This window comes from Myodes glareolus, chromosome 8 (genome assembly GCF_982192425.1).
Source record: "Myodes glareolus chromosome 8, mMyoGla1.1, whole genome shotgun sequence".
NCBI classification, from domain to species: Eukaryota; Metazoa; Chordata; class Mammalia; order Rodentia; family Cricetidae; genus Myodes; species Myodes glareolus.
Window position 1 is genome coordinate 81602541 of NC_142033.1, and position 24870 is coordinate 81627410.

Consider the following 24870-nt stretch of genomic DNA (forward strand, 5'->3'; position numbering starts at 1 on the left):
TTCAGACTTTAGAACTAGGGTCAACGTCTTCACTAAGTCAGACACCTCAGCTTCTCTCTCATCTCCATCCCCTCTCCCCTCTCTGAGGAGAAGGAGGAGGAAGAACACTGGGCACCTCATTCTTCCCTGGCATTCTTTCCTTTTGTTAGGATTATGCCTAGCTGGGTAGGAAAGCTCTGAGTGATCCTAACCCTCCACTGATGTGGTCAACATAACCTCCATCCTGGCAGTAAGCAAACGACTACATTCATAGGTCACGATCTAGATCACAAGTAGATCCCACTAATCTCACACACTAGCAACTGTGCATTAGCTCACTAGTGGGTCTACAGTCTCCCCTGTTACTAATAAATCGATGGTCAGTGTGTGTTGTTGATCACAAGGTAAGCACAAGAGAGCCAAACTCCATCTGTCTCTTGCAGGAAGGAAATCTGAAAGCCATGAAAGCACTACCTATCAGCTTTGTAAATATGAAATGCAGAAGTACTTTAATGCTGGGAGACAGGTGACAGGCGGAAAGCCAAGCTATAATGATGTCCAGACTTCAATACCTTAATCATAAATGAGTCTTAAAGAAATCACTGACTTCCTTGGGGCTTTCAGATAATCATTACATAAAATCATCACCTGAATGGCATCAATTCATGTCTGGTCTGTCTTCATTACTAAACAGTGGTGTTCCTGAGCGACGGTGTCATAGCTCCGCATTTCATACACTCACAAGTTGGTCCCAGGCCTGGAATGTAGCGATAAATTGGCATTATATGGATGAATAAATGATATGCAGTGGGGAATCGTTAGGAAAGAACACTGAAAAGGAAGGAATGAACAGAAGGAGGGAAGGAAGAAGGGGAAGGGAAGAGGGTCCTCAGCAGCAGACGCGATGCTCACAGTCAGCAGTCCTGGTGTGCAACTGCCCACAGACGTATGCAGCCTCCTAGACCAAATACGGCATGGACAGGAAGTTGTTGTCTGGCTTCACTCAAGAAGCTGGTGAACTTCATCCAAAGTCAAATTTACCAAGGATCATGGTAGTTTCTGGAGTCTTGGCTCCCTCTTTGAAGCCCCTTTATCTCCTCAAGCATCACCTCTGACATTGTTCATTTGCTCCTGTAGATGCGTCATATTGTACTATGACTATTGCATCACCATTAACCCGGTGGTTCCTAATGTTTACAGGGAAAAGAGAGGACAGTTGACGGGGTTTGTCACAGACATGTCCTGACGGTTCACTAAAAGTAACTTATGGCTCTCCTCAGGAAAATGTACCCATCTTTGGGCCCCATGCAAAAAACTCAGGCACTGATGAAAGTTCAGGAGTTCATAGACCTAGATTGGTTATTAGGGACTACTCATGTCTGCTCAATATCTTCATTACATTTGTTAAGTTTTTATCCCTAATTGGGAAAATGTCCAATTTAGGGGATTTCCAGACACCAATAACCAGATCGAGAGAAAGATAGTTCTCTGTCAGAATCAGACCTCAAAGTATGCCTTTTTGTTTACATTGAAATGTTGTTAGTCTTCTTGAAATAAATCCAGTAACGGTTAATGTGGGGGTCCTCTTCCTATCCTTACTTAGATCGGCAGTGACTCTGCATGAAAACAGACACATGCACAGACACACACAAACACATAGACACACACACACACTGTGGAAGAAGAATGCAGTAATAACATTCTGAGTAATTAACACCCTCTGAAAAGCATAATGAAGCACAGACGTGAGTCAGTAACTAGCTTTCTTTCTCAGTCATCAGTGGAGGGAGGGGCATAACAACATACTAGTGTATGCAATATACTCTCAACGATCCTTGGATTCCTACAGTTGTCTACCTGTGTGTTACTGTTCAATCTAGTTTCCTCCCCTTGGTCATGTCCCTCCAAACTCCAGAGTAGTATTGTGGAATATTCTTCAGAGAAGCCAATAGCTCTCAACCCCTCTTCAGGGTCTGGGGTGATGCTTAATCTTAATCATTAATGATTAGATTAAAAACCACCTAAGGAGCAGATTGGTGGTGGCACACACTTTTAATCCCAGTACTCAGGAGGCAGAGGCAGGCAGATCTCTATGAGTTTCAGGCCATCCTGGTCTACAGAGTGAGTTCCAGGACAGCCAAGGCTACTTAGAGAAAACCCTCTCTTGAAAAATATAAAACAAAACCAAAAAAAAAAAGAGCAACAAGAAAAAGAAAGAAAGAAAGAAAGAAAGAAAGAAAGAAAGAAAGAAAGAAAGAAAGAAAGAAGAAAGAAAGAAAGAAGAGAGAGAGAAGGGAAGGAAGGAAGGAAGGAAGGAAGGAAGGAAGGAAGGAAGGAAGGAAGGAAGGAAGGAAGGAAGAAAAACAGACAGACAGGCCACCTAAGAAGTCAGTAAAGCAGAGTTCTGGACATAGAGAATTAACTATGTAAGAAGACCTGCCCTGGATGTGGCCAACACCATCCCAAATGCTCAGGACTGACTTGGAATAAAAAAGAACAAGGTTGCTCACACTATGAGTCTATCTTTGCTTCCTTGTTACTGTGAGGTCAGCTACTCTGCTCCTCAAGGCTCTTAGCACTCTGATGATCTGAAAACAGGAGACAAAATAAATCGCCCCTTCTAATTTTAAGCTGTTTGTCAGGCATTTTGTCACTCCGATGAATGGCTCCTGGAAGGCAGCATGTTGAACAATAGATAAGATGCTGAAAGGGCTCATGAAATCCTTAACTGACAGGGATCTCCATGCCATATGCAATGTCTGGCCCCTGAGGAAAGCGAGGAGGAGGAGCTCATCTTAGAATTTCCTGAGGAGGGGTCACCCAGAGCTCACTTCATGTAGTGATACTTTGTTAATGCTGAAACAAATAAAACTTGACTGAAGATCAAGTGTGAAACCAGTCACATTAGTTAGCCATAGAGGCTAGGCGGTGGTGGTGGTGCACACCTTTAATCCCAGCACTCTGGAGACAGAGGCAGTTGGATCTCTGAGTTCCAGGCCACCCTGGGCTACACAAGACTGAGTCAATCGAGAAGAGAAACAGAGCTCACGCCTTTAATCCCAGCACTAGGGAGGTGGAGACAGGAGTGCTATGGCTGGGCAGAGAAAGGGATATTAAGGCAGAAGGAGACAGGGGCTCAAAGCGTTCAGTCTGGGGTTTGGTAGGAACATGATCGCCCCTTTGGTCTGAGGATTCAGAAGAGGTAAGGACTAGTGACTGGCTGCTCTGCTTCTCTGATCTTTCAGCTGACTTTCAATATCTGACTCTGGGATTTTATTATTAAGACCAATTAGAATTTTCTCTATAACCTCATGTTAGGAAAGGAGGCACGCTATTGGTTTTTGTTTCAACCTTTTTATTAGTATTCAGTTTTTAAGATGGTATCTGCAGTCTGGTTTGCTGTTGCTGTGGTTATTACGTTTGAAGTAGTTGTAGTTCTCTGAGGACCCATGTTTACGAACTTACCAGTTACAGTAGTTGTGTGTGATTAAGAAAGGCAGATTCTACACCCCTGAAACAGTTACACTAGTTGCGTGTGATTGAGAAAGGCAGATTCCACACCCCTGAAACAGTTATCCCACTAATTCCTTCAGAGTAGCTCCCCCAAAGACTGGATCCCTCAAAATGGGTATCCCATCATCAACATGGAGAATGGGTTAGTCACACCGTTTTGAGATCATCCATCTAGGAGAACTGGTGGAATGCACGGGGTGAAACCACACCCCAGTCCACCTGCCGCAGAAAGGAGATAGCAATCAACAATCTCGTTCAATGAACTCCACAGGTGTGCAAGACACACGCTCACATTGGAAGAGGGCTTTTTAAGGTGGCACTTAAGGAACGCGTCAGTACTTCAAGTCATCTGTGGGAGTACAGTTTTCCAGGTAAGGGATGTCGGATTGTTAGGATGGATGGAGGAGTCAAAGGCCTGAGCATTGCTAGTCTGTGTTTCAGTAGATTCTCAACAACTTAACAATGACTGCTTTCTTTCTCTGCTCTGCTAACATCCAATATATGCAGGTCTGGTCCTGACTGAGGATATATAAATCCAAAATAAGCCCTTCTTCCCCGAAGGAGTTTCTTGCCAGATATCGCAATAATAAAAAGAGAAGCTAATACATCAGTGCAGGGGTGCGGTGTTACCTCATTTCTTTGACTTTTAGTCCCCTATTGGCAGACAGTGTTGGGCACCTGAGCATCAGCCCCAGGCCTCATGGCATGTATTTAGAGCACTTAATTTGACTTATTGATTGAAAGGGTACTGCCACCTTTTCCTCTTTTTCCCCCACTTAATCTGCCCTTTGTAGGTATTAGCTAAAGTTTATAGGAGACCAAGGTATGGGGTAGACTTATTATAGATGCTTTTGGAAGTATAGTGATGTATCTTTTTAAATATTGTCTATGTCAGGTTGTATCCACCATTTTCCAAAAAACACAGTCTTTCCATTTCTTCTTAAATTCAACAACTTATCAAAATATGTGCATCTTATACCCTTGAATCCATTCATCTCTTCAGTTTCAATAATTCTTTCTGCAGTCATTGTGTGGTATCTATTTTATTTCCCTTCAAAGCATGAATCAGTTATAATAGTTTCTAACATAATTTTGACCTAATTTGAGTTGTTAAATTTTTATTTGTTTGAAGAAAATGAATTAAGTTATCTCCAGCACACTTTTAACATGCATAACTTTATTGAGAGCATTTTTACTAGTATGATAAACTCCTGGGTTCCATATGACTGAGTAGAGGAGTCCCTGGTTAGTCACTTTTTCTAGGTGTGTACATGGGGCCATTCTGGAAGAGATTAGCCCTTGAGCTCTAGACTCAGACTCTCTCACCAATATGGTGGAAGGGTCTAAAGTAAAAACAAGAGGAGGAAGGACAAATTTGCTCCCTCCTCTCTACTTGAGTTGGGACACCCATCTTTTCCTGCCATTAGATTTTGGTACTCCAGTTTTGGGGGTCTTTGTGTTTGGACTGGAAGCATCCCACCCAGTTTCTTGGGCCTCCAAGCTGCCGAGGATAGACACAAGACTTCATAGCTTCTATAATGTCCTGAGCCAGCTGTCCCATAGTGAATCTCTTGCTCTGTATATACACATTTCTTCTTGGTTCTGTTTCTCCAAGAGCTTGAAGAGAGTTACTGATAAATTATAACAGAGAACAGTCAAGAAACAAACAAACGATCAGGAGAGTATAAATCACTCAGGAGCTCCTTGTCCACATGGAATGTTTGTGTGTTAGTGAACAGACTTTAGATATAGGTATGAAGTATTGCTTTTCCTTAAAACTCCCTTACATCTTGTATTTTCATTCAGTTAATGGTCATACATTAAATCATCATAATATTCAAACACTATCTTATCAATAGTGAGCATTTAGGGTTTTTTCCATTTTTCTGGGAACTTTATTCTAATGAACAATATTAAACATACACATAAAGGGATTGCCTTACACAATCACTTATCTCTTTGAGTACATTCCATCAAATAACAAGCACAATATCTTGTACTTTCTACACTGGCATACTGATGGGTAGTATTGACTTTCCACTAAAGTATAAATGCCATCAATAGAATCCAATCTCTACATTCAATGGTAGCCTTTAATATGTTATAGTCATAGCTCATATTTTTTCTTCTTTTAACCTCTACAAAAGTTGGATGTTTTCTTTGTATTGAGTTATGTATTTTTTGTTGCTGTTGTTTTTCGAAACAAGGTTTCTCTGTAGCTTTGGAGCCTGTCCTGGAACTAGCTCTTGTAGACCAGGCTCTCAAACTCACAGAGATTTACCTGCCTCTGCCTCCCAAGTGCTGGGATTAAAGGCGTGCACCACCACTGCCCAGCTGTATTTCTTTTTAAATTGTGCCAGTTCTTCATTTTTATTACCTTTTTTCATTAATTTTAAGAAATTTTGCATATTAGGGAATTCTTTTATATTTATTGCAAACATAATCTCAAAATAATATTTGTGTTTAAATAATATTTTTCTCCTCTTTATCTCAGAAACCTTGTAATTGATACACAAAAGTAGAAATAATTGTATCAACAGACCACATGTAGAAATGTCCTATCATCAAAACTTACAAAGATTTTAGCAACTTAGCTCTAAGTGTGAAATCTTCTCTAATGTTGTTGTTGTAAGCAAAGCTCATTCCACCTATAAATGTGTCAGTATGTACCCAGAACTACAAGGTTACCATGACAACTACATGTACAACCTTTCCCCAACTTATCCACCTATAATACCTAGCTGCCTACCCCTGTGAAGGCCCTTGCACAACATCTGCCCCTTCCAAACCCTTGCTGCAGTCTTTCCCCTAGGGACTGCTTTCTGAGACTTCATTTGTTTTTCCTAGCTTCTTAGACACACATCTACAGATTTCAGTATCAAAATCTATTTTCACAAAGTTTTTTATTCCTTCATTTATCTGTTTTCCACAGACTGTAGCATCAGATGAGGAAGGTTTCTGAAGTCAGTCGTGATTCTTGCCTCCACTGCCTTTCCCCAGAGCTCTGTATTTCCAATCTAAACGACAGTACACGCTGAAATCACAAGTTCTTCCTGATAATTTTCCATGTTGTGGGCATTTACATAGGCATTTGGGGAAGTTACGGGTTTTCCCCAAAGCATTTCCCACTCACCACAACAACCCAGCTTACAGCCAACTTCAGGATTTCCCCCAGATCAATATACTTATTTTAGTGCCAAATTAGCACATCCTCATTAAATCTCCCTTTGCCTATGCAGCAAGCATCTTTCCCAGAACGCTGCTTTCACCAGCTCTCTGTCTTGTTTTACTCAGGAGGACTTTCCCAGGAAAACCATGCCTCTAACAAGACATGTCTAACTTCTCTCTCAGGGCATCAGTACACAGAATAAGGTCAGTTGGCTCTTTGTGTGTTTTGCAAATGGTTCAGGTGAGGAGAATCTGTTACTTCTTCAGGATCACTCAACCAATACTGAACTTCAGCCATAGTTTTGCAACACCATCACCACACTATCTGATAGAACTAACCTAAGAGGGTAAAGATTTCTCTTTGCTCATGATTTCAGAGGGTTTTCACCCACCATAGCAGGGGAGACATAGTGGAAGAGCTCAGTTCACACAGCCCGAGCATGTAGCCAAGGCTGTTCACATCACAGCAGCCCAGGAAATGGGGAGTAGAGGCTGAAGCCAAGGGCTCAGCTCTCACCTTTAAAGGTTCGTCCCTAGTGCTCTACTTTGACCAGCTATGTTCTACTGCATAAGATTTACATACCAAGCCAGAAGAGCATCATCATCTGGGGAAATAGGTAAGCATCCAAAATATGAACCTGGAGGAGAGGCACTTCAGATTGAAGCAGTAACAGTGCCTATTCATGATCAATTCATAAATGATAGGCTTAGTGATTGGGCATGTGTGGTTTTGAGTGTACAACAGATTTTGACTGATTGAGCATAGCCACTTCATGGAGCTTGGAGCCTTTGGGGGCAGAATAACATAAAAACAAACAAACAGAAACAGAGAGACAGGACGCGCTAAGAGGCAATGTGACAAATACGAGCAAGCTTTTCCCAGAAGCTCTTCTCGGTTCCATACCATCTTCATGGAAACGCATTGCTTAGGTCAAAACTAACCCATGGGATACCAGTCAAGAGAATTGATAGACAGTGTCTCCTGGAAACATGATTGCTTATAAGGTGAACTGAGTGATTTGCTCAAGACTGAAGAGAAAAAAATCATTACCACTTGTGATTCTCCCGACTCTTCTATCTACCAAACCAAGGCAGAGCATCTAAGGTTGGTAGCATGTTGTAGCATCAAAGCTTTCACCCAAGCATGGAGGGCCAGTATTGCCTCGTCAAGGCATCTCATGTCACAGTAGAGCCTAAAATCAACTCTTTGGTGTTGACTACAGTCGTTACAGTGATTCCCAAAGACTTCAACCAGAAATGGTTCAACACGAGGGCACCTTTGCTGCAGTTCTGGACTCCTGCACCAGGGACGTCAATCACACATGACCCTGTTGAAAACCAACATCCACTGAAACAAAAGACAATTGTGAGTATAAGGATGAGGTGAAAAATAGATTCTAGAGGAGAATAGACCCCTCTCCCTGATGTCCTCAGAAGGCCCTCAAACCAAGTGCCCGTCCCATCCCACCCTTGACCTGCCTCAGCCCGTAAGAGCTTGATCTTTTGTCTCTGAAAAGACAACAGGATTGGGTCTTTAAGTGAAGAAATAAATAGTAAGTAGTTTTCCAGGTTTTCCGCAGCGATGTCTCGTATTTGACAATCTTACACTCCCCGACTTGACAGTCTGCTTTCACTAATCCATATGCATATAAGGTGTATATTACCCCCACGTCTACGAGATTCTCACTTAGCCAACGACATCTGTCTTTGAACTGTCATGAAATGCTAGAATGATTCTTTTTCTTTTGTGGTGTCAATTCCTCTTTCTGTCATTATTAACCCTGTTAAGTACCCTCTTCCCTCCCCTTCTGAAAGGCATGAACTGAGCGCTCAGTTTCAAACATACCCCCTTAGCACAGCCAGATGGCGGGGGAGAAGCACATCTAGCTATCTGCTTCATCAAACATCTACTTTCCCTCCATCAACGGGGAGTCGGCCCTTTTGTACATTTAACAAATTCAAGCAATTTAGCAACTGGGTTAAAGTCTATGTAAAGTACTTCAACAACATGGGAAATGAAGACACTGGTCTTCTGTCTGAGAACTGGTTAATGGAAGGCGTGAAGTCTCAGAACGCGCACAACAGTGGGTTCTTACAGTGCCGCCTAATGCACTGCTGGGAAAACCTTGAGAAGTTTCCCATCACGGGGGGGGGGGGGGATGGGGGGAGGCGGGTTGACAGTTTTTGCCTTTGCTGTCAGTTCCACTGTGGGAGGCTCCTAAATTTATTATGCCTAGGAAAGGATTCTAGCACACTTCTATCTCACGAGAAGCAAAGAAGCAAGGCATACAGCGTTTCCTTCAATGAGAACTATTGCCCCCTACTATGTGTGTACAGAGGCCAATGCAGGCAAGCACATGGGCGGTGACCAACGAGCTCTTCTCTGTCTACCTTGATCAAAGGGAAGCTGAGCAAGAACTCAGTCCTGCTTGCCTTTGTACATCAGTCAGTTTAACTTGATAGATAGATAGATAGATAGATAGATAGATAGATAGATAGATAGATAGATAGATTCAGATTAAAACAGAGAATTGTGGCAGTGGCATAGTAGCATTTCCCACTGACTGGAGTGTCTCTACCCAATGCAATTTTTAATGAGCAAGCAAAAACGCTCACTATTACCCATTAGACACCCATTTGTGAAGCATTAGTTTGGGGTCATTAAGAGGTAACTGTATTTCCTCTGTTAAAAAAAAATCCGCTATCACTTGGGAGGCTCCTGAACCTCAGTTTCCTCATCCGCAAAATTAAGACTAGTAACGTGGTCCAACTTCCCGGGAGGAGACTCAGGAGCGCTTTTTGCTGATTAGTTCAGAAGCCAGGCAAATATCAATCTCTGAGTGCTATGTAGGCTGCTTCGTTCTACCTTCGGCGCCAGGAGCTTTCACCGGCATCAACAGGAGCTCCAGGAATGGAGAAGAAATATGTAGGAGGAGAGATGGTCCAGAGCGTTTCCATGGCGATTACGAAGCACACTGCAGGGCTAGAGGGCGGCAGTTAAGTGTGTGATTATCGACCGCTACATTTGGATTTGCTGGGAGAACTGCTGCATCAAATAGTCCACTCGAATGACATCAATCACTGGGTGCAACGCTGTGTCTTACGGGCTTAATGGCCTTGGGATCTAAGGGGCCAAAAGAAAGCTGCCCTCTGAGGTGAGCAATGGGCTCTCCAAGTACTTGGAAAGTTAGAAGTGCCTCTTGCTTTAGCTAACAGCAAATAGTCCAATAAAAAGGTAGCTAAAGCAGCCTGTAGGTTCCGAGCATCACATGGCCAATAGCCACAGCTTAACCAATGTCCTCGTCAGCTTAACCAATGGAGCCAAACTTCCAGGTCTACAAAGTCACTCGTTCAGACTGCCGCCTTTTCACAGCCCCAGAAGGGATTCCCCAACTGTCACCAACTCTCTTGTGAATAATTCCACGCCCCTTATTTCAAATTGTGACAAAATAAGGGATCCTCAGTCTGTAACTCTCTTTTCAGTAGTAGCCTTTGCTGTCGCCTCTAAATTAGAACTGTTCCTTCTCCTGGACTTCAGGGTCATTTGTGACAACTTGCTAGAAACACTGCGCCTGGCTCGAAGTGTTTATAAGATATAATCATAGAAAATAAGGGATATTCAAATGAGAAGTCAGCCCTTCAGCTTAATTGCAAAACAGTGTGTAAGCTCGAGAAAATTGTGAATTTGAGCTCTGAAGTGGAAATAAAGTTGCTACTATCTGAGAAGCATCTCATAGAAAATGAGTTCTTTTTCTTCATTAGAACAACATATCTGCAAGTAATAAGAATATTATGAGGAAGTATTAATGGAACATATTACCACTGGGCTGTGTATAGCCACAGAATAGATGATATCTTTAAACAATTTTTAAATCATCAAGCTTAAACAAAGAAAACTTTATTCTTGGCCTTTCTAAAGTATAAAGTATACTCGTTCCTACAGAAATAAAAACTTATCAGTCTTTCTATGATACTTTCCTAATACAACCAAAACATGGGCAGAGTAAGCCATTATGATACCAAAGGTTGTACTTTAAAAGAATCATCTTTGTTTCCTCTTTTAAAAACAAATAGAAAGTGAGCAGACTCGTGCACAGGTAAGAATGGTATGAATAATATTGCCAACCTTTCTGGGGACCCAACAAGGAAAGAAACTTGGACTATTCTGTGCTGAATCCTTTCCCTCTAAGAGACTTAAATAAATCAAGAAGAAACTGCATAATGTACCTGAACTTAGAGACCAGAGAGAACATGAGGAGGGATTGAAAGGAGCCCCTTCTTGCCACAGTATTAGGGAAACAGCCACCATGCACATACATGCATACTGCAAAACTAACAAACCCAGTCTGTCTTGGCATGCAAGCAAAATGTGTTTCTGAAATTAGGAAAGTCTTATAAATCCTTCAAAGCACAGTACTATTGAATACAAACTTTCTCAGTGTCTGATCAATGGTTAAGACATTGATGAACCCCCTCTCTCTCTCCCCGCCACACACACACACACACACACACACACACACACACACACACACACAGAGTCTCTATGTTAAAGAAAGCAAAGTAAATGTTAATGATGACATTAGGAAATACTAACTGCTGTGGAAAAGAACAGAGAAAGGGGGCAAACAGACAGATATCCATAGCAGCATTCTAGAAGAAAGAACAATAACCGCACCTGTAGCGACCAGTCTGGAATAGTTGGGGAGAACTAACCTGGGCAAAGTGGCTGGCTGGAAGTGAAGACAAAGTCAAGAGCTGTTAGACAGGCCAGGCCAGGGGAGAGAGGCAGAGGGACGTAACTAGGGTCTCCTAGGCCTGGGCTTTGACTTGTGTAGAGAAGCTATCCCGCCCGGCACAGCTTCTAACCAGACATCTCTGACCTCTGTGAGGAGCAGGACAGAGGGGAGCAGTGTTACCGCCATGGAAGATACGGCGGCAGATCCCTGCCGCTGGCAGAGACAGCAGCGTGGGTGGCAGAGAAACGAGAACAGTGAGCATGAACTAAACAGTATCTAGTTGAAGAAGGCAAGGCTGGAAGGAAAGGCTAGGAAGGGACCCATCTGTGCTACAGAAATCATTAGATGCCCGTTAGAATTCCTGTTAAGAGACAGCATGGTCCTCTGAATGTGGCTGACAGTTGCATGGCTGGGGCAGAATGAGTGGCCACTGGCAGTGGCACCAGGATTTATTCCTACTGCTTATCCTGGCTTTTTGGGATCCTATTCTTTTTGGATGGACACCTTGCTCAGCTTAGATGTAGTAGGGAGAGCCTTGGACCTTCCACAAGGCAATGTGCCTTACCCTCTCTGAGGATTAGATGGGGGTGGGGTGGGAGGGTATGTGGAGGGAATGGGAGGGCAGGAGGGAGTGGGAACTTGGATGGGTATTTTTTTTAAAAAAAAATCTAATAAATTAAAAGAGAGAGAGAGAGAGAGAGAGAGAGAGAGAGAGAGAGAGAGAGATACCAGGCTAGATTTTAGAAGGTCTGAAGCATAAGAGTAGATGTTTAGAACCAACAATACAGAGAAGACGTTGAACTCTGATGCTAAATAGGTCTTTAAGTCCCTGGCAACTGAGAGACCTCTGAAAGGCCTCCCCTGAGTAGTGCCTTCGTTTTGGGAAAGAGGCCAAGTTGCCAATGACACAGAAGAAAGAAATGGGGAAAAAAAGAAAGATAAACAGAGCCCTGAAAATTTTCACTCACAGAAATAAATTGAAAAGTTTGTATAAAATTGGGGTGGGGGACTTTAAAATACAGCAAGAAATAAGAGGGCTCTGCTACCTTTCAGACAAACTGCAATTGGCCCCCACAACAGACTTTTCTCCTCAGAAAAAAAAAATGAAAGAAAGGAGGGAAGAGAGGGGAGGGGAGAGGAGGGGAGGGAAGGGGAGGGAGGGGAGGGGGAGGGGAAAAGGAGAGGGGGAGGGGAAGGGGGAGGGAGAAGAGGAGAGGTGGGGTAGAGAAGAGGGGGAAAGAGGAGGGGAGAGGGACGGGGAGAGGAGGGGGGAGAAGAGGGGAGGGGAGAGGGGAAGAGAGGGGAGGAGAGGAGAGAGAAAAAAGAAAGAAAACATAGTGTGCTTGCACCTTAGTCTAGGTTAGTGCCAACAGAGAGCCTGGGAAGCTCTTCCCGACAGTCTGCTTTCTTTTTTTTCCTTCTGTTTGCTAGAGTGATGTCTTAAGAACCTTCAAAGGCTGCTGCAAGCTGGGGAAACGTGAGGGCCAGAGAGGAAGAGTCATCTGGAGCGGGAAGCTTGGACAGGGATGAGCAACCAGGAAGGAACCAGAGGAAGGGGCCTCCTGGATTGAGAAGTGACTGGAAAGACAAGATGGCCTTTGGGCTGACAAAGCAGACAAGATTTGCATCGCAGACCAACCACTTAAAAACCGAATTCGACAAAATATTAAACACATATTCGTGCTTAGAAGCCACTGCAGGAAACCTACGACGCGTCGACTCATCTAGATCCCAAAGCATTTCTGACCAAGGTGTTCTTGCTGCTGTTATCGTGGTGACTGTGTTTCCCATTTTACAAAAAACGAAACTGAGGTGTAGAGAAGCCTAGTACCTGTAGATCAGCCCAATAGCTTGGCTCGGGCTTCTGTCACTCAACTGCTAGCCTTGGCTTTTTCTCTGCTGCAAAGGAGTGACCCGCTTTGACCTTCAACGTTATGTAAAGTTAGGACAGCAGTACTGTCTCTGATATGGGTGTCAGGCCTGGGAACACCTATCAGAGAGCTGAGTCAGGTTCAGGGAGGGTATCATAAGCTACCGTTAGTCTTTGGGTAGGTGTTGTTTTGTTTTTATTTTTGAGAGATTTTTTTAAAGGGGCCCTGCCTAGCTGTGAAGAAGGAAACATCCCCATTTCTCTGTGTTCTCTTCTCCCCTCTCCCCTCTTCATGTGCCCATGAAGCTTCCATGGCTCTACAACCATTGAGTTCCACTCTTTGTGTTCTAAGAAGATTTTATCAGGACACATTTGGGGCTAAAATGAAACTGTCTAATTCTCCTCCTGTTGCACTGAGCCCTGTAGGGAGCAAGGCCATATCTTATGCTTTATTACGATGTCTGGTCTATCAGACAGCACCCGAAACCATAAATAAGTACTTTCTGAACAAGTAAATCTGGTGAGATGTGAGTATGAATGAGCCTGGGATCTGAACCTCTGCATTCCGAAGCAGAGCCAGGAAAGGGACAGAGGAAACTTTTCCTGGTTGCCAAGGGAACTCTCAGGGGCTTCTCCTGGGGAGGCTCCCAAGCCAGCCATAGTCAAAGGCACCTTCTCCTGTTCCTTAGTCCACTCTTCCTTCACTTTAGCAGGAGGTGGGGGCCTGTGATCTGTAAGTAAAAGGAAGGAAACCATTATGGGAACTAGAAGCCAGGATCAAGGACGTCACCCACCCCAGCAGCCACCACTGGTGTCCAAAGGCACAGAAGCAGAAGCTGGAAGCCATGAAAACTGGGAAAAAGAAACAGAAGCTCTGGACGTTGTTGCAAAAGTTTCGTACAGCTCCAGGCTCCCTGCCTGTTGCTCTTGTTTCTTACCAAATGGAATTAGCAGAGTTCTCTTGGTTTAACTTCATAGAAAAAGGATCAACAAGAAATTCTTTTCCTGTTATTTAAAAAATATATTTGTTGTTCCCGATGTCTGGAGGAAAACAAGCATCCAGTAGACTGCTGTGCCACAGATTCTTTAAGACTGAAGAAAGCTACCCTTGTATTAACAGTGGCATAGAGGGCAGGGTGGCACATAATTGTGTTCCCAGCGCTTGGGAGGGAGGAGGAGTTCACTGTTATTTTCTGTTACATAGTGAATTTGAGGCCAGTCTGGGATACATGTGACCCTGCCTCAAAGGAAGGAAGGAAGGAAGGAAGGAAGGAAGGAAGGAAGGAAGGAAGGAAGGAAGGAAGGACGGAAGGAAGGAGGAAAGGAAGGAAGGAGGGAGGGAGGGAGGGAAGGAAGGAAGGAAGGAAGGAAGGAAGGAAGGAAGGAAGGAAGGAAGGAAGGAAGGAAGGAAGGAAGAAGGGAGGGAGGGAAGAAGGAAAGGAAAGGAAGGAGGGAGGGAAGGAAGGAAGGAAGGAAGGAAGGAAGGAAGGAAGGAAGGAAGGAAGACTATTTTTAAAATAAAAAAAGAAGAGCTTGCCCTATTTCATCTAAGCACCAACACCACCGCAGACGGAGGAGGTACACTGCAGAAGAGAACCTGAAGTTGAGAGAGCTCGGGAGACTTCTGAAAACTGGCAACTGGTTAGCTAAGTCACAGTACCCAGGCACCCTTCTTCTCTGCAGCATTTTCTTTCCCATAGAGTGTCTTCCAGCCCTGTGAGATCCAAGTTCCCAGTTGAGTCCTCACAGTACTAAGCTGGGAATAAGGAGCCTCAGGTCAACTCCATGGGAGGCGTTCATCATTTTGACAAAACCCTCTCTACCCAAAGAACTGGTGATTCCATTATTCTTCCTGAACTTATAGTTCTCTAACATTTTGAAAACAACAACACATGTTATTAATTCATAAATAAAATGACAGGCATGAGAGTATCTTGGTTTTTTTTTAATCTCTGAAGGTATCAGTGTTTTAGGTGACCTCTGGTCTCTTGGTATCCCTCCAGAGACTCCAACTTACAACCAGTTACTTCAGCTCCACCTGCTTGTGGGAGGAGGGGTTAACAGGAAGTAGACACAGGAACCTAACTCTGCAGTATGACCCCCACCACAGAGGGATATTGTGGTTAATGGGCTGAACAATAAATAACAGTTGTTTACTTCTGTTCCTCGGGCCTTATGGCAATGTCTTCCATATAGGTCCTTCTTTGCTCTCAAATGATTCCTTGGGGAAGATTTTGATCATTACCCCACAAGGTAAAATGGGGGAAACAGGCTTAGAGGGTGTAAGACCTTAAGATAATATCGGAAAGCCCTACATATCTGGATTTGTAGAGTTAGTAGCAGACACCTTGCCAGGATTACCATGTCTGAGACCATTCCCAAGGGCCAGGCACACATTTAAAGAGACATATCTGAAATCTAAGAGCGCTTGAGCATCTAAGAACTAGAGACGCCCAAGACCCCTTCCTTATCACCATCTAATCTCCCTTTGCATCTTACATTTTATGGTTACAGCCTCCAGTGACTCCTGACAGGACCCCTCCAGAGTTACAGGCTCCTAGACCTAAGGATGACTGACAGTCAGCGTTAGCAATACTTACAAGGGATCACAAAGAAAAAGTGGGAGCTAGCAATAGGACCCAAGGGCGGTCTACAAGTCTGTCTGTCCTCCCTGGCTTTCTACCCACGAGTTGACTGGTTCAGGGCCGCTTTATACAATAAAACATCTGTGGGAACCAACTGGGTCGTAGATGTTGTCTAAGTGGTCCAAGAAACTTTGTCCATGTCTTGATTGGGCTCATGGTGGATGGAAAGGACTTCTCTCAAGGAGAGCAGGGGCAAAGCCTGTCATTGTGGCGCCTGGGTCGTGCTGTGGCAGCCTACTCAGCCAAACCACAGTCATCCTGGACAGCTGTGTCCCCAGCCACACTTAACTGCCCTGAAGTCACATTTTGTGCCTCTCGCTGTGACTTACTCCTCTTACCACCTGGGAAACCTGTGTCTTACCCCTTTGAGACCCACAGTCTTCCTCCCTACTACTGTAGCTCTCCAGGATGCTCCCGAGTTTTATTTTGTGCTTTAGTAAGCAGCTTTGAAATGTGGTAAGGCAAGGATCCCCGCAGGGACACTGCTACGCTTATGGAATTCAAGATTCTCCCTCTGTGCTCAGGGTTATGGATTGCCTGGCCCCCTTCGGGTGTGGCCCAACTAATGAGAACGGTGATGGGCTCTTTGTAGAGTGTGAAGGGTGCGGTGTCAGAGGCTGTAGTCCTGTTTCTACGCAGGCACTCCGTGCCTGCCACACCAGGGAGAGATCTGAGGCGCCCACCGCGGAGCGAGGTGCAGGATTGCCTTGCTCCAACCTCTGCCCGCAGACCCCTTCCACGCTGGCGCGTGCACACAGGCCAGGATGGAAGGCGACATCCTAACTTCTGCTGTGAGCAGGTGGGAGGGAAGAGACGCGAGAGGTATTCCATTGGTTGTCTGGGAAAATGAACTGCACCTTCCCCTCACTCGCACAGGATCAACTTTTCCCACCCCCTAGGGTGGGCATTAGTACTTTGGGGGTCTAAGCCCGAACGTGGGAGCCCAGGGGTCCCAGGGACTTGGCTCTGCACACAGACAGCGGGTGCTCTTAGAAACCGGGAAAAAAAAGTGCCTTACAGTGTCCCGTGCCCCTCGAGTCCCCCGACTGGGCGAGCGCGCCTGTGTCGCGACCGCCCGGCTGCCCCGCGCGTGGCGCTGCGGCCGGGAGGCCCCTCCCCCTCCCCGCGGGCCCGCACGTGCCGCACCCCTGCGGGTTGAGCTCAGGTCCCGCAGTGGCGCGGCTGAGCTGGGCTAACCCGCGGGCAAAGCGCCGGCCGCGGCATCCCGCGCGGGGCAGCGGCGCGATGCTGCGCTGGAATGAGGAAGCTTGGCGGCAAGGGGAGGGCCCGGGCGCGCTGCGCGCGGGGGTGGCGGCGGCGCGCCGAGCGGGCCCGGCGCGGGCGAGCGGGCTGCAGCCGCCGGCGGCGCCAGCAGGTACGGCCGGTGCCCGCCGCCGCCCGGCGACCCTCGGCGGCTGGGCCCGAGCCCCGCGCGGCTGCAAACTTTGTGCGCGCGGCCCGGCAGGTTGCAGAGTTGCGGTCTGCTGCGGGACCAAGCGGCGGGCGCGGGGACGGGACGGCACCTCTCTCTGCCCGGTTTCTTGTCCCCGCCGGTGTCGCGAAGCCGCGAGGTGTACGCGAGGGCCGGGTGGGCTACGGGACAAGCAGAACGGGAGGCAGGTCGCGTGTGCCTCCCCCAAAGTTTTCACGGTGCGGGACCAGGGGCGCGCGCTCCGGGCGGCCGCAGGTGGTGGCGCGGTGTGCCCGGGCCAGGTGCGCTGCCCGCGGGCGGCGCTGTAAGCGCGGGACGGCCGGGTGGCCCGGGGCTCCCGAGCCCGGTCTGAGCCGCGGGGGGCGGGGAGTGTGGCGAGAAATGGGGAACAATGAGAGTGAGCAACTTGAGGAAGTCATTGTGAAAGAAAGCTGGGAAATGCTCCGCGGCCAACTTAGCAGGGCACTCTAACAAGTGCCTGCGCGGCCGCACCCGGGCCGGCAACAGCGGCAGCCCGGCGCAGTGCAGCCCATCCCGGGACACTCGACCGTGGCAGGCGGAGACCGAGTAGGTCCCGCGGGGTACAGGAGCCCCAGATCCCCGGCTGCTCTTCGCGCCCCAGGATCAGTCTTGGCCCCCAAAGCGCGGCATACAAATCCACGTGAGTGTTTTCAAATTAATTTCAGTAGGAAAACTTGGGATAACTGGTGGATTTTTTTTTTTAATTAGAAGTAGGAAAGAAAGGAAAGTCAGTTGAAATCCATAGTGTAGTGTCCGTGTTGCTCACGTCTGTCTTTTCCTTTCTGAGGACGGAGAGCTTTAACCAAAGCGTCCCTCCGCCTCTCTAGGGGCTGGGACAAGCAGGTGCGCGACCAGGCCAGCCTGAGCCACTTCTGAGTAGCCTGAAGTCCCACGAAGAACATGCCCTACTCATGTTTAGGCTTATATGGATAGATCTAGTGAGATCACAGAAACAAGCATTTCCAAAGTCGTGGGTAAAGACTTTCCTTATTTTTGGTGCGAGGGCCATTTGTTTTCCTGGTAGAATCCAGTCTTAGTTTGCTTTGTGCAAAATGGAAATGACCTGGGTATTGAAACTGTACTTTGTTCATCGCAGTGTGTGATCCCAGGTCATGGAGCTATGGCAGGGAGACCCTGTTATCAAATAGGCTTGCGATTTTTTTGAAATGTGTGCGTGTTTTTTTTTAATAGCGAAGCATCACTAGTTAGTGATTACCAAGGAATCTTATAAGCCCCTGATTTCCTTCTAATTTGTAGGCTTCAGGATATGACATCTGGTGACCCAAAGAGGTAACATTTCAAAAGGTCTGAGCCAGAAGCCTTTTCAATTTTCCATTTTCTCTCGGGTTGGAGCCCATCCAGAGTGAATTTAAACATGCCGTTTGCCCAAGTTACCCACGCGTAATTTCTCCTCCTGCTACAGATAACGTATTTTACCTTTGAGCTGCCTTGTCCTAAACTTCCAGAACCAAAGTGGTGTTAGGGAAATAGCACTTCACTGGTCCAACATACCTGGAAAAGAAAATTTAAAACGTCGAAAATGCCTAAAATGTATAATACTTTTCATAGACACTGAAATGCTTTTAATGATTAGTTCCTTTGGGTTATGAATGGAGAGGGGGATGAAATCTGTAAGAAAACCCCAGAGCCTGCGTTAGTTTCTTTGTTTGGCGATATTTGTTCTATGAGATTAATTGAATTCATTCAATTGTTTTCTATGAGATTTTTAAAGTAAAATTTTAAGCATGATTCTTATTATGTTAGTATGTGTCCAAATGGTTTCAGTAGCAAATCAGATTATTTGATATGTGACTCAAAATTTAAACGGGGACAAATATCCATGACAAAAGATTCATCTCCTTACATTAGATCAGCACCCTGTAATACACAGAACATGTTGAGGACATATGTGGAGTACATCCATGTAAATGACAATGGAGCATTTTATATTTTTCTAAAAACATGTATATTTTCATATTTTTCCACAAACATACATGCTTGTTCCTTTTCTCGTAGAAGAAAAAAAAATGTGCTTCCCAGACTTACAATTCACTAGAGCTGATGACAAAAAATGTTTTAAGTTTGACGGTTTTGATTTTTTGTTCATGGTGATAATTGAAACCTAGAGTTAAGAAATCCAAAGTACATGTTTATATAATTCATTAGTGTTTTTTTAAGTGGAGGGCAAATCCCAAGTCCCCCCCCCCCAAATTTAGGAGCATCGTAGCAAATAATATCTCACCATGGTGGCCTCACAAGTAGACACTGGTTGCTAATAAAGTGTGGGGGTGGGATGTCTGACTCTCTTGAGAAGTTTGTGTGCTGTGCCCTAAAGAGAAAGCAGGTGGTGGTCGTTCTTGCGCAGTTTCCATTGTTGAAAAATTAAGATCACAGTGAATTTATTGGCCAAAACATCTAAAGCCCAGCAGGTCCATAGGTCCCTTGCATTTTCTACTCCACTTGAGACTGGGTGTAAGGATGATGGTTCTTTGGTTTGAGGAAGCGTTTTCCTTTATCTGAATTTGTGTGTTTCATCTTTAGTTAATGTAACAGCCCATTATTCATGAGGATGACAGAATTTCTGAAATCTGAGGGGATCGTGTGTGTGTGTTTAATATATATCAGGATTACTTGTATTAATATATGCAGGAAATAAATTGCATGTGTTCCTATGTACTCCTGCTTGCACAAGCACACATCACACACATTGTGTGGAGTGACAGAAGCTTGAAGGTGGCAATGAAAGGAGTTTTACTATTAAATAAATGCACCTAACCTGGGAGATTAATTTCCTTCATCTTATTTATTTTTTTACTTTTTTAATATAAAATATAATGGTTTCTTTATAATGGCAGATTTGGGCATAGATAATGTTAGTTGTATAATATTAGGGCATTTTGAGTGCTCGTCAAATTTTGCACATTCGACTACAGCTACTGCAGTTAGTAAGGTTCCTCAAGGCGTGCGTGAGTAGCGGGATGCCCTCTCTACTGTTTGACGTTTCAAAACAATCCCTCTATAAAATAGGTGGCACTTGTTGTGTTCAGAGGAGAATGACGAAAGCGAATTTGCCTCCGAAGGCAAACCAGGAGCCTCTGAGTTCCTTGGGAACCGTTATTGCCTGTTTTTAAGACTGACAAATATTTGGGGGCATTGTGGTTCCTTCTTTTAGCCGAAGCTCCTACTCTGACTAGAAACCTACGAACAGGACTGTTCTTCCTTGCAGCTCTCTCACGTTGCTTCGTTCCACGGGTTCACTGTGTGAGCATCACATTTTCCAGGAAAACACGGGAAATGGCAATGCAGCAAGTGACAGCTCCTGAGGGTGCCGGGGGGAGAGAGACAGAAATCCACTTCACGTCTTGAAAGAGACCTTGCTTCCCGCTCCAAAAAGACACATGTATTGTTTTTTACTCTTAGGATTGTTGAGTGTCAGAGAATTAGCATTAAACATACACACACACACACACACACACACACACACACACACACAAATACAGGTGATGAGCTATGGAGAAGTGGGGTCTGTTGGAGTCTTGGGTCAGCACTCTGATAAATCCATATGAACAGTAACAGAATTATTTCACCGTGATGCTGATGCGATGCTCACACTCGTGTTCTTCGTATAAACCTCTGCTTCTTCACCTCCCTCTCATTCTGACATTAGCACGTGCCTTCATAACCTCAGGTTTCTTTGTCTCATTGCTGGAGTATCTGCCCCTGCTCTCAGAATTCCAGGGCCCCCTTTATGACGGTGTTTGTTTGGTATAGCCTTTAGCTGTTAAACGCTAATGGAACAGTTAGTTTTAAGACATGTGTAAGCATTTTTGCATAGTGCACTGCATGTCACAAGTGAACTATCCCAGCCCACCAAACATGATTCGCAAAAACTTTCTAAGGGGAGAAATGGATGTCTGCCCTGGTTTGGGGTATCTCACTGGCTCTTCATGAGAAAGTTCCAAAGGGACACAGCTGCCTGGGGACACAGTCTAAAGACAACTGACACATTATTTTCTTGGGCATTTCCCCATTTTCATGTCTGACTGTGATAAATAAGTGGATGCCAGCGTGTCTTCAACCCATGGTGATAAACTCTTTAAGTGAAATATCGAAAAGCCCAAGTCTCAAGCATGTAGGCCATTGAGCTTCTCCTTCGCAGGCCTGGCCCAGCTACATTTCTCCCATGGCCATGTCTTGCTAGGGGGAAGTCACAATTCCCGTTGACTAAAGAACACCCCCTTTCCACCCTGTGTCTGACAAATCAGACATCCGAATGATTTCTGAACTCACTTTGGTTAGGACAGGAAGCATAGGCTCCCTTCCTGTGTGAGCTTCCCTGAGAGAAAACTAGCTTCCCTCCTCCTTTGCATACTTGGCGACTGGTTCCACCTTTCTCTGAGCCCCAGTGGTGAGTGGAGGCAGCAGTGGGACCTTGAAGGAAGAGGGATCTGAGGCCTAGCCCAGGACCAGGATCCTTCCCGGGTGGCTCCTCACAGGGCACTCAGACCAAGTCTGGATTTGTGTGGGAGAGAGAGACTGCTCTTACTTGGCCTTGGGGAGGCCCACGCTTGTTGGTGAGTGTCACATGGGTTTGGTGTCTGGATGTGCTTGCTTGGCTTGACCTAGCCAGTGCTCTTTCCATTTCCCGCTGGGATTTTTGGTGAGCAGGCTTCACCCGGAGCCTCCCTGGCACTCCTGCCCAGCTCCCTGCCTTGGGGTGATAGAAAGCATCATTAGCCTCCATCTGTGTGTTCGCTCTCAGGTTCGCCCCATGCTCCACCTCCTGACAGCTTGTGGCATGGGGCCACGGCTTAACGAATTGCCTAACGTGGGCCCTAATTAGAGCAAAAGAGCTTCTCCGTATTTTCTCAGCCGAGTGTGCAGTGAGACGTTTTTCTTCAGAAAGCAGATCACCTCTGCAGCAAATCTGACACTTGCCGCCATTTTCAAAACAGAAGTTTCAGATGATGGCTAGAGAGTTAGGACTCTGTAAAGGACTCCCGAGTCTGAAGAGAAACCTGGCACTGTCCCAGTCCAGTCTGATTTCCTTTCTATCCCACATTCTCTTCCCCTTCTCATTCTTTCTCTTTATTTTTCTCTCATATGTGGTATTTTGACTGAACTATTGAAGCAGTTACCAAAGAGTGTCTTTCTATGCATCAGATAGATTTGTGTGTGGTGTGTGGTGTGTGGTGTGTGTGTGTGTGTGTGTTGCATTTTAGAATCATTTAGATTCCACACTGATTCTACACTTTATGACATTTTTCTGTGATGTGCAAACTGTCGGAAAATGAATTGTGTGGTTTAGAATGAACTTTTGCCGAAGCTAGGCATTCAGTGGAGTACCAACTACGCAAGTTTTAATCATTTTCTGTTGATCATTTTTCACTGGTAAATCTGGAGCAAGTCGAATTCCATAAGACAGTTCCTTCAACCTAATGGGGAAAAAATGTTTAATTTAGCAACTTTAAAAGACATGAAAATGAGGAGCTGACCTTTTATAAGCTTACCTGGGGCACTCTGCAATGTGCCCCAGTGCTTTTAATGGAAACTAGCAGAAGCCATCGACCCCCTAGGGTGAGCCCCTCTTTCAGTCTGAAAAAAAGTGACCTTTTCTCCCTTGTTTGTACAGAGTTTTGTGTAGAGTAGAAAATTAAAGTGATATTCAGAGAGACCAGTTGTGAAACAGGTAAATTGTGTACCTTACTTCATCAAATGAAAACCAGCTGCTAAGTATCAGGTCCTTCCTTTTCTTTTTTTTTTTTTTTTTTTTTTTTTTTTTTTTTTTTTTTTTGATTTTTCAAGACAGGGTTTCTGCATCTCCCTCCTGTCCTTAAAGCAAAGGTTGTTTGTTACTTTTTAAACCATGGTTTGGAAAGTTCTAGCTCTTTTCCACCATGAGGTTGTTCTATATGTGTGACTGAATATGAAGGATTTTTGCTTTTCACTTTTATTAAAAGCACATGGAATTTTTGTCAAAATAATAAACTTTAAAGGAAAAAATAAAACGACTTAGAGTGTTGAAAACTCATTGATCCTGTCTGTTGAAAGACTGCAGAACAGTCCAAGCAGGCATCAGAACCAAGCTTCCCTATGTTTGGCTTTCAAAGGGTAAGGGCTTTTCCTGCCCGATTATAAATAGACTCGCCAATTTTTGTAACCGTACAAATGAGGAAGCTGTAAGGTTCCATGAGATTCAGCTGATGACCCTCCTGGGTTTGCATGAGGACCTTGTAGGCTGAAGGTGAAAGATTACAAGATCCATCCAAATAACCTGGGTTGGGTGAACACGTGTTCCACTTGGATCTCAGTCTTATTCATGATGTGTGATGTTGGTGTGAATGTCTTGAGGATGCTCCCTGGTCTAGGTCAGGGGACACTGCTACTGAGCCATCCCATAGAATGAAATAAAACGTGTAGACAGACATTCCTTAGGATCTCACTAGAAAGCCATTGCAGAGAGTCAAGTGGTATATTTTTCTGTCGCTGTTCAGTTTATTGCCTGTAGTCGTTAATAGATAACTGGTTTTCTCTCTATGGACACTACAAGCGTCTTACTTACCCCACCAGAAGTTGGGTGAGCAAGGTAACTTTTCAGAGTACTAAAGCCCTTAAAAGACCATGATGTGATTTAGGGAACTCAATTTTTGAATGTAAGTTACAATATTGTGAACATAGCTTTGAAATGGGAAAAATATTATATATTAATATTTGAATAGTTTTTATGAAAAAGTTCCTTCACTTTAAGTGATGACAGTTGATGATTTCTCTGGGCGCTGTCAATAAAACACCAGTTCCAGTACTTTAGGGAAAATGGCCGCAGAGTCCATGTGGCCTACCCTAACTGGGTGATAGCAAACAGGACAACCATATTTGTCCTCCTCATTGGAGCAAAGACTAGATAGACTAAATGTTTTTTTTATTATGTCTGGGGTGTGCCAAAATGGCCCTTTTGTGTTTCAAAGAATAAGAGACCACGATGAGTTCAGTGATGGCTCTGAGCTGGCACCTGAACAGTGTCCCATTTTGTTGAAATGAAAAGTAAAATGGAAAGCAGTGTGTGTGGTACCTAGGCAGTGCATTTCGATATCATCAATGAGGGAATCAAGTCTGAGTGCTCTCTCGGCTACATTTGCCACGTCTACGTGAAAGTCTTCCTGAGCAATGGGATGCTCCTGTGAAGATCTGCAGGGTTTAACGTTTTTAGGCCTAAATAAAATAAAGCCCAATCAACTGGTCCAAGCCCTTTTTAAGCAAAGTAGAACAGCACTGTAGGCCACCACCATCAGAGGTTTCATGGCTATTTTTTTTCTCCAGCAGATACAGTTTAAGGTTGGATATTCAAGTGTTCATTTGGGAAGATTTACTTATACTATAGTTTAATTTCATTGTCAAAAGTCACGAAGAGATACTGTATTTGTTGTGGCACCACATCCCCTTACCACATAAGAAAATAATAGTGTTGTAAGCTTGTACTTACCTCTATTAAAATAAACAGACAGGGAG

The 24870-nt window shown here is 44.9% G+C and overlaps 1 protein-coding gene and 1 long non-coding RNA gene across 2 annotated transcripts in view; both read left to right on the forward strand.

The window, feature by feature from the left end:
- LOC125401235 (uncharacterized) overlaps positions 1-14544 on the forward strand; it is a 20375-nt gene extending 5831 nt beyond the window's left edge. The window contains exons 3-5 of the long non-coding RNA XR_015002793.2: positions 6787-6864; positions 7884-8026; positions 12828-14544. This is a non-coding gene — a long non-coding RNA (uncharacterized LOC125401235). The remainder of the gene's footprint in view (positions 1-6786; positions 6865-7883; positions 8027-12827) is intronic.
- Positions 14545-17156: 2612 nt separating this feature from the next.
- Positions 17157-24870, forward strand: part of Ikzf1 (IKAROS family zinc finger 1) — an 88657-nt gene continuing 80943 nt past the window's right edge. Inside the window, 1 exon segment of the mRNA XM_085692196.2 lies at positions 17157-17286. Coding sequence (XP_085548322.2) covers positions 17157-17286 — 130 coding nt within the window.